Source organism: Sminthopsis crassicaudata, chromosome 4 (assembly GCF_048593235.1).
Source record: "Sminthopsis crassicaudata isolate SCR6 chromosome 4, ASM4859323v1, whole genome shotgun sequence".
NCBI classification, from domain to species: Eukaryota; Metazoa; Chordata; class Mammalia; order Dasyuromorphia; family Dasyuridae; genus Sminthopsis; species Sminthopsis crassicaudata.
Window position 1 is genome coordinate 39,684,892 of NC_133620.1, and position 19,893 is coordinate 39,704,784.

General features: G+C 34.1%; 1 protein-coding gene across 1 annotated transcript in view; it reads left to right on the forward strand.

The window, feature by feature from the left end:
* MCOLN2 (mucolipin TRP cation channel 2) overlaps nucleotides 1-19,893 on the forward strand; it is a 76,877-nt gene that overhangs the window by 19,862 nt on the left and 37,122 nt on the right. Inside the window, exons 3-6 of the mRNA XM_074266357.1 lie at nucleotides 6,804-6,977; nucleotides 9,809-9,962; nucleotides 14,939-15,026; nucleotides 16,519-16,615. Coding sequence (XP_074122458.1) covers nucleotides 6,804-6,977; nucleotides 9,809-9,962; nucleotides 14,939-15,026; nucleotides 16,519-16,615 — 513 coding nt within the window. The remainder of the gene's footprint in view (nucleotides 1-6,803; nucleotides 6,978-9,808; nucleotides 9,963-14,938; nucleotides 15,027-16,518; nucleotides 16,616-19,893) is intronic.

A 19,893-nucleotide genomic window follows, 5' to 3' on the forward strand; every position in this document is an offset into this window, starting at 1 on the left:
ATTCGAAGTCTCCTGCCTTTTCACTTCCAGTCCTTGATGGTTTGGTGTCCAGGGCCAATGAGAAGGGAAATTGTTCCATTTCCCATTTTTTATTTTTCTCCAGCTCTGAGCCTTATTATCTCTTTGAAGGAAGGAGCAGCATTCTTGGAATGGCCCTCCTTTTCCCCTCCCTTTTTCTCCTTACACAGCCCCAGTGGGGCCCTACTTTTTCCTGGTACCAGAAGTCTCTCCTCCATGGATTTCACAATCTGAGATTGCCCTCCATGTTATGTGCCAGAAAAAAGCTGGTGCTGGATAATTCAATGCAATTGCTCCTTTAAAACTTATCTGCAGCAAATATTTCTTCATTACTCCAGGGGAATCAGATTGCAATGTTCTTTGAACTCCTTTATAATAAATTTCTTTGTTGAGACTTTGACTTTCTTTTTAGTTAGCTACAGTTGGAAGGGAAGACTTTTAAATTCCCTTCTTAGATCCAGATTTGGCTACCAGAAAATTATTTTTAGATGCAAACACATAAGGGTTTGAGGAAACTGGATACCTTTTGATCTCCTCCTAGTTTCAATGTTCCTAATATATTTGTAATATTGTGAATACAATGTCTCAAAGCACACCTTAATTCTTTATTGCTATCACATCTGTGAGAAATGCTTATAGGTATAGTTATATTAAAGTCTCTTTTTTTTTAAGTGTCTGAATAATTGTCCAGAGCTTGTCCATTAATAATAGAGTTTATACATTCATAATCATATGACATGCTATTTACTGACTGTTCTGTTGATAATCATATGACATGTTATTTACTGACCATTCTGTTGCTATCTTTAAGTTAATATTTAAATAAAAATTGTATTTATTTTAAAACTTACCCTTTTGCTTTTATATCACATTCCTTTCTGAATATATTTCTCACTAATCCTATAACCAGCCCCCAACCCTTTCCAGCTAGCTGGGAAGTACAGTGAATAGAGTACCAGGTCAGGAAGTCAGGAAGATCTGAGTTCGTATTCAACCAGTCGCTTTAACTCTGTCTCAGTTTTCTCAACTATAAAATAGGGAGTACTAAGAGCACTTATCTCTCAATATTTTTGTAAGGGTGAAATAATAATTGTAAAGCACTTAATGTAGTGTCCGGCACATAGTAGGCACTATATATAAAAAGTTATCTTACTGGGAAGGGATTGGTGAAGATACTAAGCTTTGGCACTGTGGCTTGGAGATGGCCAAGAAGTGGTAGTAATAGTAGCAGTAGTAGATTTTTAAAAGAGAGAGAGAAAAAATTCAGCCAAACTAATTCATATATCTGCCATGTGTGATAATATGATATTGATACACATTTATAGTTCCCCACCTTTGCAATGAAAAGAGATTCATTATCTCCAACTTTTGTCTAGAGCTAAAGTTGGTAGCCAATCAATATTAAGGATGGATCTAGTTGTCCAAACTTTGAAAAATCCAGCCTTTGTCAATGTTGAGTCTGGCTATACCTGAAAAGTAAAAATCTTAAACCCAAACTTCTTTATTCCATATCTCTTCCCCTAAGACAATCTTTCTGCCTGTTCTCTGACTCATCCACTGACTTTTTCTGTTCTCATCTTCTCTTGCTAAATTTTCATGAATCTAGCTTCAAAGTCCTAGCCTGAAGTTACTATGCTCAAGGGAGGTTTCTATAACTCCCTTTTAGACAATTCTTTAGGACTTCACTATTAACATTTCTGTAAAGAAATAACTTGATATTTATACTTACAAACTATTATATTCTTTTCAAACATATTTTTAACTGTTCCAAGAACAAAAAACATAGTTTTTTTTTTTTTTTTTAAATAAACTTCAAGAAAAAAAATAGATTGTAAAACTGTTGGACTCACCCTCTGATATTACTAAAAAGACCAATTGTATTTAGGTGTGACAAAGATATTTGGTGGGAAGGAGAGTAATTGGGGTTAAGGTAATAAAGTTATCTTAGAAATCTCCTCTACTCAGGAAAAAAAGATCTTCACAAGATAACAAGACTTTTCTCCTCTTTCTTTTGTTTTTGCCAAGAGGAAAAGAAGATTCACAAAAGTCTGAGGGGCTAGATAATGCAGAGAAAGCTAATTTGGGAGTTCTAAGAAGGGGATTTACCACCTTTTGCTAATAAGTTGTTAACAAAAAATAAAAATTTGAATTAAGATTTCCTAGTACTGAAAGGAAAGCATCTTTTAAAAAAAATTAATGTAACTTTTTTCAGTAGTATTTTATTTTTCCAAAAACATATGAAGATAGTTTTCAACATTACTTTTTGTAAGATTTTGTTTCAAATTTTTTCTGCCTTTTTTTAACCTCCCTCACCCCCAAAATAGCAAGACATGTGCAATAGTTTTAAATATATTTCCATGTTTATCGCATTGTACAAGAAAAATTAGACCAAAAGGGGAAAAGAAGCATGAGAAAGAAGTAACAAACAAAGGTAAAAATAATATGCTTCAATCCACATTCAGACACCATAGTTCTTTCTTTGGATGTAGATGGCATTTTCCATCCCAAGTCTACTGGAATTATCTTAGATCACTGTATTACTGAGAAGAACTAAGTCTGTCATAGTTGATCATAACATAATCTTGCTGTTACTGTGTCCAGTGTTCTTCCAGTTCTGTTTACCTCACTCAGTCTCAGTTCGTATAAATCTTTCCAGCCTTTTCTGAAATCAGCTTGTTCATTTCTTATAGAACAATAATATTCCATTACCTTCATATTCTATAACTTATTCAGCCATTCTCCAATTTGATGGATATCTACCCAATTTCCAATTTGAAAAGAAAGTATCTTAAAGATTCTTGAACATTTGAGGATTTATTTCCTGAAGACCCAAAGCATCAGAGCCAGAATCTATATAATCAGGATGATGTTTAACTCTAAAGAAACTTTCAGATTGATTTAGAAGTTTGTAATATGCTTAAATATAAAATAAAGTGAGTTAACTTATGCAATTATTTTCAATCAAGAAAAATAAAATTATTAATTGTACTTGTTCCTAAAATATTTTTTTAAATATTATTCTATAGAGTGACTTCTTCCTCAAAACCTTGCTGTTCTGATTGATGACTCCCATAACTGCTTAATCTCTATTTCTGGAGGGGCACTAGTCATACTTAATTACTAATTTAACTCAATGTGCAGACTTCATCTCCTATTCATGTTCTATTCAATAGTCTTTGCCAAAACCTTTTCACTCCTCCAAAGCTCTGCTCTTACTTCTCTTAGTTCTGGCCTTTAGATCATGGACATTTAGAAAACCTTTATTTCATTAAAGATTATTTTTCCATCCATAGAATTATACCCTGTTTTCTGAATAAATTATGCTTATTTGTAAGGCTGTATCATTTGCCTTTTGAATGTTGTATTCCAAACTCTCCTCTTTTGCCATGAGTTGCAGCTATTAAATCTCGTGGAATACTGTTGCTCCTTAGAACTTGAATATTTTCTATTTGGCTGCTTGCAGCCAATTTTGACTTAAAAGCTCTGAATTTTTGCCTTAATGTTCCTAGAAGTTTTAATTTTAGGATTTCTTTTAGGAAGTGACCAAAAGACACTTTCTCTTTTCATCTAAGAAATCTGGGAAGTTTAAATTTATGATTTCTTGAAATATGGCCTTTAAATTTTTTCAATTGTATTTTATTTTCCCAAATACATATAAAGGGAGTTTTCAACATTCATTTTTGTAAAATTTTTGTGTTCTAAATTTTTCTTCCTTCCTCTCATATCTATGTATCCTGAAGAGATCATAATAGAGGAAAAAGGACCCACGGATGCAAAATGTTTGTAGCAGTTCTTTTTGTAGTGGCAAGGAACTAGAAACTAAGTAGATGCCCATCAGTTGGAGAATGGCTGAATAAATTATAGTGTATGGATGTTTTGGAATATTATTGTTCTGTAAGAAATGATCAGCAGGATAATTTTAGAGAGTCCTGGAGAGACTTACATGGACTGATACTAAGTGGTACATTCAAAAGAACACTGTACACAGCAGCAGCAAGATTATGTGATGATCAACTGTGGTGGATGTGACTCTTCAACAATGAAGTGATTCAGACCAATTCCAGTAGACTTATATAGATGGAGAGAGCCATCTGCATCCACAAAGAGGACTAGGTGACTGAATGGATCACAATATAGTATTCTTACCTTTTTTGTTGATTGCTTTTTTTTTTCTTATTTTTACCCTTTTTGATTTGATTTTTCTTGTGCAACGTGATAAATGTAGAAAAATGAATAGAAGAATTGCACATGTTTAACAAATGTTGGATTACTTGCTGTTTGGAAGAGGGGGTGATGAGAAAGGAGAGAGAAATTTGGAACAGTTTTGCAAGGATGAATGTTAAAAACTATATATGTATTTTGAAAATGAAAAGCTATTATTAAAAAAAAAGAAGAAAGGACTAACAATTGCTTTATACATATGTTGATGAGTTTTTGTGGATTTATTTTGCATCCTGCTGCATTGCTGAAGCTATTAATTTTCTCAGTTTTTTAAAAATCTTTTTTTTAATTTTAATTTTTTAAAATTAAATTAAAATTTTAATAAAATTTTAAATGAGCAAAAGCACTTATTAAACATCCTATTTCTATCACCAAGATAAGTGGTTGGAATAAAAATACTATCAAATAACAATATCAGTTCCTTCCCTTAAGAAGCTTACATACTGATAAGGCAAAATTTTCTATAAAGATTTGGGAGGAGTTTTGGGAAGGGATTGGTGAAGATACTAAGGTTTGGCACTGTGGCTTGGAGATGGCCAAGAAGTGCCATGGTGGGAATAAGAACCAGGCAAAATAAAGTGAAAACTCAGAATCAGAGTTCTGATTCTGAACTCTGAAGCAGAACCTGGAGTCTCATTGTAGGGATTGGAGTTCTGGTTGAAGAAGAAGAGCTATCTTTGAGTTTCTTCTAGTTTTCATAGGAAAAGTTTTAGGGTTTCCCCCTTTTAGAGTATAGATGACATGGCTTAGCAAAGGATGGGAAAAGGGCCAGGTATGCAATTAGACAAGTTAAGGTGAAAGGGGAATAATCAGAGTTCAGATTCACAATGTTGGAATCTGGTGTATTTTGAAGATTACAAAGAGGAAACCATACTGTTGATGATTTCCTTGAGTTTTATAAGTAAACCATCATGCCATCAAAGTTGGAATTTAAATCCTGGTACAATTTCTACTGGTCTTATCCTCACTTTTCAGATAACAAAGTGATGATCAGACAAGCCAAATAACTTACCCAACTTCCCACCTAGTGAGAGCTAGGATCTGAAGTTTTGAAAACAGCAGAGTTATGGTTGATAGAATCCACAGATTCCTAAGAAATCGGTCATCAAGAGAAGGGCAGTTTTGTTACTATATGTGCTTTTAAAAAAAGAAAACACAGGGAAAAGAAAGAAATGTCTACCTTTAAGAATTGGAAAAACTATCTGTTACAAAAGGAAGAAAAAAAATAAAAATAAATAACCCAGAAGTTCTGAAGACTAACCTCATCAAAAGAGCAGTTGTATTAGGAATCTAGAACTGTGGTATTAGGAACCTAGGTCCTGTCTTCAGTAGACTTAATGGGTGGAAGTTTTAGCTTAGGCTTGCCCTGGGGTAAAGGTTGGTTTGAGCTAGTGTTTCTTTACCTATCCTTAATCATTGAATAGGCAGTGCCTCAGAAAACAAATCTGTTAAACCTTAAACTGGAAAGGCCAAAGTATCTCACTGCCAATCATCCTGATCTGTATCTTGCCACTGGACTCAGATGTCTCAGGAGGAGAAAGTGAGGCTGGTCACTACACAGCCTTCCCTCACTTAAATCTAATTCGCTCAGTTGTTTTTTTTTTTAATAAATAAATAAAAGTATTTATTAAACATCCTATTTCTACCACCAAGATAAGTGGTTAGAATTGAAAATAATAGTCCCTGCCTTTAAAGGACCTTGCATTCTGATAAGGGAAAACTTTACATAAAGAATTGGGGGAGTTTGGGGAAATGAGTGAAGATTCTTGATTTTTAGTCCTCTTCAAGAAGGAAAGACAAATAACATCATGCCATAAGCAAATGGCAGGGGAGTAGGAAATGGTTTTATTTCTTTGCCAGTGCTAATTATTTTTATTGCTTTTTGAAAACCTTTTCTCTTAATTTATTTTTATTAACAAACATTTATTTTCCTTTTTCTACCTCCTGCCTTACCCCCCAAAAAAATTGGAAGAAAATTGAACAACCAAATCCTTGTGACAAGTATTCATGGCCATGCAAAGCAAAATCTTGCATTGTATACTTTTAGTTTTTTCATTTGTCTTACTGCTGTCAATAAAGATGTCAGTAACATCTTTAGCTCTATGTTAAATAATGGAGAGAAGGGACATTCTTGCTTTACTCCTGTATTTATTAGGAAGGATTCTCATATTTTCCCCTTATAAGAAATACTAATTTTTGCTTTTGAGTTACATATTTTCTATCATATCAAAAAGTATTTTACTCTGTAAAGTCAAGAACATCTTTAATCATGATTAATAACACATAAAAGCCTTTATTGGTTCATCCCAGTTACAGATCCTTCCCAATCCCCTTAAAATTATTTTTTATTTGTTTTATGTTTTCTTATCTGTGTAATTTTGTTTACTTATCTGGCTTTTCTTCCCCCATTTCTCCCTTGTGAGGAGGGATACTGGTTTAATTTTTGTCATAGTATTCTCCTTACCTAGTCAATACAAGTACTTAAATCAATGCTTGTTGAATGAATCAAATTCCAACTAGTGGATACTTTAATGATTGCACTTCTATCCTAATGTATTTTTCAGCTAGTTCTTTTTGGCCTGAATAACCAGCTGGTGGTCTCTTTCAAAGAAGATAATACAGTGGCTTTTAAGCACTTGTTTCTAAAGGGATATTCTGGTACAGATGAAGATGACTACAGTTGCAGTGTCTATACACAGCAAGATGTCTATGAAAGCATATTTTTTGTCATTAACCAGGTAAGTATTCTCCTTGGGATTTGTCCACACAAAAAGAAAGCCTTTGTAGACCACCTGGAAATGTCCTTTACATGTAGAAGTTATCTGGGAATAACCTCAGCTGGGTGATGGGAATTTTTTCTGTCTTCCTTTTCCCATTTGGAACTTTTCTTTCCTCCTTTTCTTCCTGTAAACATCTCCATCTATCCTATATTGGCATCTTGCACCTGTAACAGTTTATTCTGGATGATCACTCCATTATGTCAGTCCTTTTTGTATATAGGTTGAAGTACATGATAGCTGAAAACCTTTTTCTAACATCTAGAATTTTGTAGCACTGATGCCTGCTCTTTGGGACCCCAAGCCAAGATGCTACCCCAAAGTAGAATTACCCTATAATTCTACAAAGTAGATTGTCCTGTTCCCTTGACCAGAGAAGTATATGAGAATGAAGGAAAACTCTCTCCTCTGGCATGGGACTTGGGGACAGGTGGGGACAGAAAAGTGTTTCTGATATTAGTTGGTGGTTTATTGCCGTCCCTCATTCTTGTAGGGGACCAAAATGACAATCATTGTGTTAGAGTTGAGTTAGTGTGTCCGATTGTGGCTGATCAGACCAATATGATCTCCGAATGTGCTCTTACAGGTCGGACACAAATAGTCCATCTGCACATTGGGGTAGAGGTTATGGGAAAGAGTGAGCCTTCAATTCTAAGGAAGGAAAAGTCCTACTAGACCCCTCCCCAAAGTAATAAAATTGGCTGCTCAGGAGTTGGAGGATGGTCTTCAAGCCCACCAGTCAGGGACTTGCTTGTCCTTGGCAAAAGGCGATCCCTTTGGACTCTTGAAATTCCATGAGTCTGTTGCTTCTGAATCCATTTTCCTAAAGAGATGTTGTTAAGCAAAGTAATCAAGTCCCGTGGTGCTGTACTGCACATAAGTTAGGAACATTATCTTTAAGCAAGTTTTTTTGGACTGCCCTTAGGAGCCTAACCCACACCTATACCATTGTTTCTATGGGGAAATGCATTCTGGGCTCCACTTTCCTCCTTTACTAATGCATACGAGCACTTTAGTGCATTTTCCCTTCAATCAAATCCCTTCACTACAACCTTTGCTAAAAGGAAATGGATAATAGCCCAATTGTAGATGTGAAATAGGTGCAATTACTTTGTCCTAAAACCCCGAGAGGCTTAAGATTTTTCTCCATGGGGACATCATCTCTCAGCCTAAGTGATAATTTGACAGAACCAACTCTTGAAATTTGTCATTTCCTTTAGTTCTGTGCAAGGTGTCATTTTATTGAAGGACTATTACATGGCCATAGTTACTTTTTTATTCTCTGATGTAAGACTTAGTTTGGAAACTGCTGAGATCTCAGTGAGAAAGATTTATTTCCATCAGAATGGACAAAGAAAAGGGAATGGATGCCATCTTTACATTTGTGCTCCCTGACCTGTTGAGAAACTTTTTAGAAATATGAATATTTGCAATTCTAGAATTTGGGGATTTGGGAGACTTTGGGGTAGCATATTTTCCATAATGTTTTAAAATACTCTGCTTGATTCTATATATATGTGTTTTTTTGAAGAGAGAGGGGGATAGGTTCAGGATTTTTATACATCTGCCAAAATAAACATGTAAAAATATCTAAAATAATTAGAAAGGGCTTTTTTTGTACTATGTCAATTATTGGCCTATCTTTTATTTTGTTATTGTGGTTCAGTTGAGTTTTGCTTATTCATGACCTCATGAACCAAAACATGCAAATTCTGTCCATAGGGTTTTCTTGGCAAGAATACTGGAATGATTTGCCATTTGTTTCTCCATTTTTATTAAATGCAATCTGAGATTCAGTTACTTGCCCAAGCTAGTAAATAAGTGTCTGAGGGAAAATTTGAATCCAGACCTTCCAGACTCCAAGCCCAGTGCACAATCCACTTAGCTACCTTATATCCCATTTAGATCCATTGATTTCCAATTTGGTTCCCTAACTCTCTTTGATCTTTTAATCAAACCCAAGTTAAGTGTTTATTAAGTGCCAGCTGCTAGGCTCCAGGAATACAAAGGCAAAAGTGAAACAATACTAGCTCTAGAAGAACTTTCATTTTTGGGTGAAATTTTAATCTACTTTTCCTTTGACTACTTAACTACATTCTTTACCTCTTGGGGTCAAGAACCCCTTTAACTGTCTGGTATTACTTAATATTATTGTGTTTTGTTGCTTCTGTCTATAATTGAAGGACATGCTAAATTTCAGTCAGAGATTAGTTTAAGATTTTCCTGTGCAAATCCAAGAATTCTGGGTTAAGAACCCCTAACCTAGAGCCCTAAGCAGTTCTCAAAAGAAAATACTTCTCTGAAATCCTGGGACCTCTGGATTGATGTAAGCTTGGGCTTTAACATAGCAGGAAAATCCTAGGTGTATATTTAATTGGTACTAGGTACTTTAAATGTACTTGGTATATTTAATTGGTAATTGACTTTCTAGAGAAGTGTGAGAAAAATTATTGAAAGGGAGTTGGGAGGAAGGTACATTGGTATAAGAAAATATCACCTTTATAGCTGTAGCCTTCCCTTTCCCCCCATTGTGTGAGAAGCACATTCTACTTTCAAACATTTGTCATGAGGCATTTGGTTGTCTGCAAAACATTTTGAGATCATTTCATTTAAATTCTATTGCCATAACTTATAAATATTGAGGGGCAGGAAGCCCAAATGAGCCCTTGTAACTGGAATAAGGGGGATAAGGAGGATGTTTTTCTTCTTTTATAAATCTTTAAATTCTAGATTTTATTATTTCCTATCTTATACGGGGGCTGGTTTGTTTTTTCTTCTTTCTTTTTAAACAGTATCATCATTTAAAGACTATAACCCTGGCCATGGTTGGGTATGAAAAAGATGAAGATGATGCAATTGGCTTGAAAGTGTGCAAACAGCATTACAAGAAAGGCATTGTGCTCCCATCCAATTATACCCTCAACATAGACAGTGAAGTTGAAATAGGTAATGTATCAAAAAATCATAATAAACTACCATTTTGAATTGTTGAGGTGATCACATAGTTTTGCATATCACTGAGGGGAGCAGCCCTTCTCTCTGACAAGAATCTTTTTTTGTTATTCCCATGGAAAGGACTTTGGTGAGGGAAATTTAAAGTGGTAGAGGGAACACCAGGTATGGGAACTCCCACTGTGAGAGTAGATTAGCCTCAGACACAAAGTTAAGTCACATAGTTTAGGTGCAATTTAAAGACAGATCTTCACCCCAATAATAATAATCGATCATAGTAACTGACAAAAAATAATAGCATTTATATGATGCTTTAAAATTTTCAAAGAGATTTTTTAAAAGTTTTTGTCTTTTTTTTTAGATTCTCAGTTTTTCCCAATAGCCCAACATTTTCTTTCCTAGAGAGCTATTCCATTTAACAAATAATATTTTTAAAGACAAAAAAAGGAAAAATTCAGAACTGATCAATATATTAAAATCTGAAGCAATGTGTAACACATGCACCCTCCAATCTCTATTTAAGGATAGGATGGGTATATCTTTATATTTCTTCATTTGAGTCATATTTGATATTTACAATTTTGCTATCTTGGCTTTTAATTTTTTGGTGTATGGTTTTTTCCCCTTTATATTGTAGTCATTATATATATATATATATATATATATATATATATATATATATATATTGCTCTGTTTACTTCACTCTGAATCAGTTCATAAAGATCTTTCCATAATTCTCTGTTTATCACATACATCATTTCTTCCAACACAGTAATATTCCATTAAATTCAGGTATCACAATTTGTTGGCCATTCCCAATCTACTTTGTTTTTAATTCTTTGTTATCAAAAAAAAATGCTACTATCAATATTCTTCTTATCTATAGATACCTTGGAGTATAAAACCTAACTCTCTGGTTCAAAGAATATGGACATCTTACTCATTTTATTTACACAGTCCAAATTGCTTTCCAAAATGATTTGCAACTCCACCAATAATGCATTGGTATTCATTTCATAACCACTTCTATATTGATTATTGCCATTTTGATTATCTTTATTATTATTTTATTATTATTCATATCCTTGGCCAGCTGTCTATTGAAGAAAAGCTTTTACACTTATTTTATTTATATATATTGAATACCAAGCCCTTATCAGAGAAATCTGATGCACAAATATTTTTCTTATTTGACTACTTTCCTTATTATCCTATATGCATTAATTTTATCTGTGCAAAGCTTTTAATTTTTGAGTAGTAAATGTTATCTATGTATTATTTTGTATAGTAAAAGTTATCTATTTTATCTTTTGTAATTGCCTCTATTTCTTGTTTAGTTAAAAATACATTTCTTACCCATAATCGTGAGAAGTATATGACCTATTTCTCTTCTAATTTTTCCCAATAGTATTATCTTTAATGTTGACATTATGTATCCATTTACAATATTGTAGCCTGTAGTGTAAGTTGTTGGTCTAAACCTAATTTCTGCCAGATTGCTATGCAATTTTCATAACAGTTTTTATGAAATAAGGAGACCTTCTCCCAAGTAATTTATATCTTAATTTTCACGAAACATTGCATCATTGAGTTTCTTTGTTTCTGATTCTCCCTTGTCTAATCTTTTTTATCAGTCTACTTTTCTATTTTTTAATTAGTTCCAGATGATTTTGATGACTGCTGCGTTTTGCAGTTCTGAAAGTACTATTTATCCTCAATCCCTACTTTTTATAATTTCTCTTGATATTCTAGATCTTTTATTCTTCTAAATTAATTGATCTTTTTTATCAAGTTCTAAAAGTTCTATTAAATCCCTTTGATTGGTATAGCATTAAAATGTAAATTTACTTTGAATTATATTGGGCAAAGGGTTTTGTATACATTATGGGATACAGCATGATCCAATGAAAAGAACATTGCTTTTTGATTCAGGAGGACTTTGATTCAAATCCTATTTTCTGTTGCTTCCTCCCCATGAAGATTTCTCTAGATTTCTCATTTGATTCTTACAACCACCTTATGAAATAAGTGCTCCTCATTTTACAGATGAGGAAACAGGCTGAAGTGAACATGACTCCAGCAGGATCACAGTTAGTAAATGAAGCATGAGTTAAATTCAGATCTTCATGAAATTGGTGACCAACTTGGGTTGGTAAATTGACATAGGAACATAATCATAAAACCTACGTCCAGTTCCTCTGTGCCTACTTCTGTGCTTCCCAGCCAGCCAGCCAGCTATTGTTCATGTAGCCATGAGTTGAAGAGCTAGCCCTCTCAGAGTTTAAGAAGACCTTGGCTGGGGCATCCTTTTTTGGCCAGTGATGATGTCTTAGAGAACAGCATGAATTTGTCAGATTTCTGCCTGTTTGGTGAAACTCAGCCCCACTCTACAAAAGACCAGGAGCACACCACAGATCTGACCTTCATGCCTAACAATGAGGGACTGTTAGATTCCTCCTCCACATAGGAGTATCTATAATAGCAATACAGGCTGGCTTTGAAGATTTGCTGAGAGACCTCTTATTCGTAACCTATTTCTAATGTTTCACAAAGCTCTGTAGTATTGTCAATCTTTTCCCTCAAAAACAAATTAATCTGGCCTAAATGAATATCTAATGGAAAAACAGGTTTTGTATTTGGGCTACTTGATGATAGGTTGCCAATTCTGTAATTCTAAGTTATTTTCTTTGCTTTTATAAAATGTCTTACCACGTGGCCATTGTTGGACTTGATTATCTGTATTTTCTTTGCAAAGAGAAACTTTTAGGACATGAAACAGCTAGATGTCCTTGTTTAAAAAGCAAAGTTTGGCAAATCGAGCTACTCATGTCCTTCACTGAAATCAGTCATAATGTATGAAAAAATTCTTTCTGATATTCCTATTTTTGTTTTCTTGTGGTTACTCCCCGGACTTCAGACCTGTGGATTTCCATTCAGATTGAATAGAGGGAAGTTTCCAAATGATAAAATAATTCTTTCAAAATACCATTGCCACATCAAATTTAAAAGTAACATCAATTACGATGAATACTCCTATACAATTAAGTCAATTGCAATGAATACTGCTGTACAATTTATTACATAAATCCTATAATCATGACTTTTACATTGAAATTAGTATTACTGTCCTAGAATTGTGTAGTCATTAGATAAAATGATTCTTATCTACCCTATAATATCTCCTGTAACATTGTATATTTATACATATGTTGCTGTTGAGTCTTTTTTTTTTTCAGACATGTGTAACTTTGTGTCCCCATTTGGGGTTTGCTTGGCAGAAATACTGGAGTAGTTGGCCATTTCCTTCTCCAGCTCATTTTATAGATGAGGAAACTGAGGCAAACAGGGTTAATTGACTTGCCCAGGCTCACACAGCTGATAACAGTCTGTGTCCAGCTTTGAATTCAAGACAAAGGGTCTTCCTGATTCCAAGCCCAGTGCTCTATCCACTGTCACCTAATTGCCCCATCTATATACACACATATAAAATGCACATACTATGGGGCATATATATATATATATATATGTATATATATATATATATATATATTATACATATGTATACATACATTCACATGTGTATGGAATGTAAATATATTTCTAAATATATTCATAGAGGGGCAGCTAGGTGATACAGGGAGTTAAGGAGACCCAAATTCCAAATCCAGCCTCAGATTCTGATTAGCTGTGTGACTTTGGGCAAGTCACTTAACCCTGATTGCCTCAGTAAATGAATGAATAAATGAACAAATAAAAAAAAAATGGATGAATGAATAAATTTGTATTTCAGTACCTAGCACAGTGCCTGTCATACAGCCTGTGCATAAGAAATGTTTAATGGATGACTGAATAGGGAATGTTAATATATTTGATTTCCCTAAACAAAAATGACCAGCATTAAATCACTTTCTGTACATTACAATATGGAACATTTTGTCCCTTTCCTTTCCTCACCTTTCTTTCAAAAAGGGCAATCCTCCAAAAGCAATCCTTTCTATCTTCATAAAAGAGCATTTGCCTCTACAGCCTGAGGGCATCTTTTAACCTTGGAAAAGAAGTTACATTTGAATGATGAGGCTGTTAAGTTCCTGCAATTTGAAGCAGGTACAATCAGTATCCATGAAGAGACCCAGAGAGCCATGAAAAGATCTGGAACTTAGAGGCAGAAGGAAAATCTGGGTAGGAATCTTCACTTGCACTGTGAGGCAAGGAAGGAACTTCATTTTCAAGCTTCAGTTTTCTCATCTGTGAAATGGGTATGCTACTACTGCTTGTATACCTCGCAGGGTCACCCTGTAAACTTTTACGATAATTATTATATGAATGTGAATTATTATTAGTCAATTAATATTCATTAAATGCTGACAGGCAGGCATTGGGATATAAAGAAAAAAATGACAGTCCATATCCTTAAGAAGAGAATAAACATTTATGTCCAAAGACATAAAGTGATTTTGCTTAATATCTTACAAATTGTTTAAGTGTTAGGTTGCATTTGAACCTGGTCATGGGATTATGGATTTAGAACCATATGGGAGGATCTTTGGGGTCATCCTTTAATTTTACAGATAAGGAATTTAGGCCCCAATAAATTAAATGGCTGACCTAAAGTCACATGGGTTGTAAGTGGCAGAACTGGTATTTGAAACCAGGGCTTCTGATTTCTAATTCAGCTCTTCTTCCTATACCATATTAACACATCATCTAAAAAACAGTACAATTAATTTTTAAATAGAAAATAGTTTTTTTAAGGATTTTAAAGGATAAAATGTATCAAATGTATTGAACTCATAGTTACATTTCCTCAATTATTAAAGGACCAAACAGACACTTTTCCCAGCTCTTCTTTAAAATGTTCTGGCAGTATTTTCATTTTAACAAAAACCATAGTGACGTTAAACAAAATGCATTGGTTTTTTTTTCTTTGTTTGTTTAAGGTTTAATGTTTTTTCTTTCTTTCATTGTTTCAGATTGTATCCACTTAGACCTACAGGTTCCTGATAGTGAGAATTCAGGACATTGGATGAATTCTTCATTTTTCAGTCTAGAATTTTATCGGTAATTAGATTTAAAAACCTTTTTTTTTTTCAGCTTAAAAAAAAGGAAATCTGTTGATGTATTTGAGAAAGCAAAGATAATTGAATAGTCCTTAAGAAAAAGTGTTATTGATATGTTTACATACATACATATATATATATATATACATACTTACATATTTTACCCATCAATCATTTCTTCATCCACACCTACACTCATATTGAATGAGCCTTTCTTTGTAACAAAGAAACTGGTTAAAAACCAATACCCAGGGGGAGCTAGGTGGCACAGCGGATAGAGTACCAGCCCTGAAGTCAGGAGGACCTGAGTTCAAATTTGGTCTTAGACACTTAATACTTCCTAGCTGTGTGACCCTAGGCAAGTCCCTTAATCCCAATTGCCTCTGGAAAGGAAGGAAGGAAGGAAGGAAGGAAGGAAGGAAGGAAGGAAGGAAGGAAGGAAGGAAGGAAGGAAGGAAGGAAGGAAGGAAGGAAGGAAGGAAGGAAGGAAGGAAGGAAGGAAGGAAGGAAGGAAGGAAGGAAGGAAGGAAGGAAGGAAGGAAGGAAGGAAGGAAGGAAGGAAGGAAGGAAGGAAGGAAGGAAGGAAGGAAGGAAGGAAGGAAGGAAGGAAGGAAGGAAGGAAGGAAGGAAGGAAGGAAGGAAGGAAGGAAGGAAGGAAGGAAGGAAGGAAGGAAGGAAGGAAGGAAGGAAGGAAGGAAGGAAGGAAGGAAGGAAGGAAGGAAGGAAGGAAGGAAGGAAGGAAGGAAGGAAGGAAGGAAGGAAGGAAGGAAGGAAGGAAGGAAGGAAGGAAGGAAGGAAGGAAGGAAGGAAGGAAGGAAGGAAGGAAGGAAGGAAGGAAGGAAGGAAGGAAGGAAGGAAGGAAGGAAGGAAGGAAGGAAGGAAGGAAGGAAGGAAGGAAGGAAGGAAGGAAGGAAGGAAGGAAGGAAGGAAGGAAGGAAGGAAGGAAGGAAGGAAGGAAGGAAGGAAGGAAGGAAGGAAGGAAGGAAGGAAGGAAGGAAAAATCCAGATGGTATATGCAATATTGAGGACTCTTAGTTACCTACTTCTCTACCAAAAGAAAAGACCAATGGACATTGCAATTTATCTGAATTGAGTTGTCTTTTAATATTGTTTTGATTTATATCATTATAGCCATTGGACAAATTGTTCTTCTGACCCAGCATTCATTTCTTCAAGTCTTGTCTCAAATCTTGAAATTTCTCATTTTTTCATTTCTTTTGACAAAATAACATTCCATTGTATTCACATGCCACAGTTGGTTCATAGACACTTTCTAGTCAATGGGCATCCAATTTTGTTTCTCAAAAAAACAAAACAAACAAACAAACAAAAAAACAACCTACTGATTTGAGTGTTTTATCTTAAATGAACCAGTTCTTTCTTTGACCTCTTTTGGGGTATTATTATTCTAGAATCCTAACTTGAGTGGAAGGGAATGAACATTTGAGTTACTTTTCTCCTCTGATTTCAAATCAATATTGTTTTCCATTTAGGCTTTTACAAGTTGAAATCTCCTTTAACCTCAAAGGCATTGACCTTCAGACAATCCATTCTCGGGAATTACCAGACTGTTATGCCTTTCATAACACTGTAAGTGTGTTTTCCATTTTATCTTATATATTTCTAGGCTAGTAGAGTAGTTTTCAGCTCTTTTTTAAAAAAATAATATTTTATTTTTAAGATTTAAATTTGAAATTCTGTCTCCTTCTTTGCTCTCCCTTTTCCCTAAGATGGTAAGTAATCTGATATAGGTTTTATATATAGATATATATTGTGTGTGTATTAATATATATACATATACACATAATCATGTAAAAACATTTCCATATTAGTAATTTTGTACAGAAAAACTCAAGGAAGGCAGGAAGAAAAAGAAAGGAAGAAAGAAAGAGTTAAGGAAGGAAAGAAAAAGAAAAAGTATAGAAAGGAAGAGAGAAAAGGAAAAAAACATCTGCATTGGTCTGTATTCAGAAAACATCAGTTCATTCTTTGATAGTAGATAGCATTCTTTATCATGAATCCTTTGAATTTGTCTTGAATCATTATATTGCTGAGAATAGCTAAATCATTCACAGTTATTCATTATACTGTATTGCTATTAGTGTTTAATGTTCTCCTAGTTGTGCTCACTCATCTTTCCAGATTTTTCTGAAATCATGCTTTTGGTCATTTCTTATAGCACAATAATATTCCATTAAAATCAGTACCACAGCTTGTTTAACCATTTCTTAATTGATGGGCATTCCCTCAGTTTCCAGTTCTTAGCCACCACAAGAAGAGCTGCTATTGATATTTTTGCACAAAAAAATTCTTTTCCTTTTTTTCTGTCTTTTTGGGATCTAGACCTAGTAATGGTATTGCTAGTTCAAAGAATATACACAGTTTTATAGTTCTTTGGGTGTATTTCCAAACTGCTCTCCAGCCCACATATGCAAAAATGTTTGTAGTAGCTCTATTTGTAGTGGGAAAGAATTTGAAAATGAGTGGATGCCAATCAATTGGGGAATGGCTGAATAAGTATATAATAAGCATATGGAAGTAATGGAATATTATTGTCCTATAAGAAATGAACAGGATGCTTTCAGAAAAGTCTAGAAAGAACTTACATGAACATGCTGAATAATGCAAGCAGAACCATGAAAATATTGTACACAGCAAAAGCAAGATTATGTGATGTTCTTCTGGCTCTTGGCTTGGCTCTTGTCTGTGATTCAGTGATTCACTAATTCAAGGCAATTCCAAAAATCTTTGAATGAAAAATGCCATTCACATCCAGAGAGAGAACTATGGAGACTGAATGCAGATCAAAACATACTATTTTCAACTTTTTTTCTTCTGTTTTATTTTTCCTTTCTTGTAGTTTTTCCCTTTTGTCCTGATTTTTCTCTTGTAAATGACTTGTGTGGAAATATGTAAAAAATGAATATACATGTATAATTAAAAAAATTTTTTAAACAAATTGCTTTTCAGAATAGTTGAGTAAGTTTACAATTCCATCATTAGTATATTAGTATCCCAATTTTCACATATTACCTCCAAAATTTATAATTTTACTTTTCTATCATATTAGCCAAGCTGATAGGTATGAGGTGGTACCTCAGAGTTGTTTTAATTTGCATTTCTTCCATTAATAGTGATTTAGAGCATTTCTTCACATGATTATTTTAGCTTTTGTTTCTTTGTCTGAAAACTGTTATGGCCTGTTCATATTCTTTGAATATTTATCAATTAAAGAATGACTTGTAGTCTTATAAATTTGATTTATTTCTCTATATATTTGAGAAATGAGGCCTTTTTCAGAGATAATTAGCTATAGATTTCCCCCCCCCCCAATTTTATCTTTTCCTTTTAATTTTGGTTGCATTGGTTTTGTTTATGAAAAAAAATTAACTGTATATAATCAAATTTATCCATTTTAGATTTTGTAAAGCTCTTTATATTTTGTTTGGTCCTAAATTATAAATATGATTAGTAAAGTACTACATGCTCTCCTCATTTGTTTATGGTATCACCCTTTATATCTAAATCATGTACCCATTTTGACCTTAGCTTCTGTCATATTGTTTTCCAGTTTGCCTATCAAGTTTTTGTTAAATAATGAATTCTTGTCTGCAAAGCCTTAGATCTTTGGGAGTCTTCAGCTCTATGTAGAAGTAAATATGGGAGGGAAATCATTAATCTCTAAGATTTATGTCTTATGTGTTTATATAAACTTAAAGTTAAACTAGTAAACTTAAACCAGATGTTAATAGGTGTGCATAATGCAAATGCAAAAAAATTCAAATTCTGGCCCAGGCCTAGCTGTATAGCTCTGGGAAAAGTCACTTAAATCTCTCTTCAGTTTCACCTTCCTCATCTGTAAAGTGGGGATAATAATAGCACTTACTGCTATAGGGTTGTTGTAAACATAAAATGAGATAATATTTTTATAGCACTTTGCAAACCTTGAAGCACTGTATAAATGGCAGCTATTATTACAGAAGGCAGTGTTTTATCATGAAATATAATTTTCTTTGCTCAAAAGCAAACATGACCTTTCTAGCGGTACAATCATGAAAATGAAAAGGGAAAGGGGAAATAAAGCTGTTGAAAAGAAAAGTTTTCAATGAAGCCTGTATTACCTAGATGCTTTCACATAGTAGATATTTAATAAACATTTGTTGAATTTTGTTGTGGTGAAAATACTTGAGAATCAGAAGCTTTTTTTTTTTTTTTTTTTTTTTTTTTTAAGCATTTAGCCAGTATTTTTCAAGCAATAATGCCGCTTAAGGAAAGACAGTATGATGTAGTGAATAGAAAGTCAGTATTAGAGTTAAGAAGACCAGATTCCATTCCTACCTTTGACATAGGCTGGCTCTATGAGAATGGGCAAGTCATTTAACAGTTCAGTTTCCTGGATAACTAAGACTTCAAAATCACAAACAGATCATCCATTTGCATCAGCAGAAGGAGTTTCTGTGCTGAGAGTTCTTTGTATTAATAAAATTATGGATTCGGACCAAAAGAACTACAGACTGTGGGTGTTGCATTCTGGGGGGCTAACCTAGTCAAAATGTCTATTTGTATGTGTAAAAAAGTGGTATTTTTCTTAGGGACTATTTCTGATATTTTGTTCTTCTTATCATCAACCTTAGAAGAGACACATTTTATTGTGGACATGAAAAGAAACCACTTTTCCACCTTAAATTCAAACATTTATTTCTTTTATTTAGAGACATCTGATTACATTTTTAAAAAGCCCAAACACGGGGGCAGCTAGGTGGTGCAGTGGGTAGAGCACCAGCCTTGAATTCAGGAGGACCCGAGTTCAAATCTGGTCTCAGACACTTAACACTTCCTAGATGTGTGACCCTGGGCAAGTCTCATAA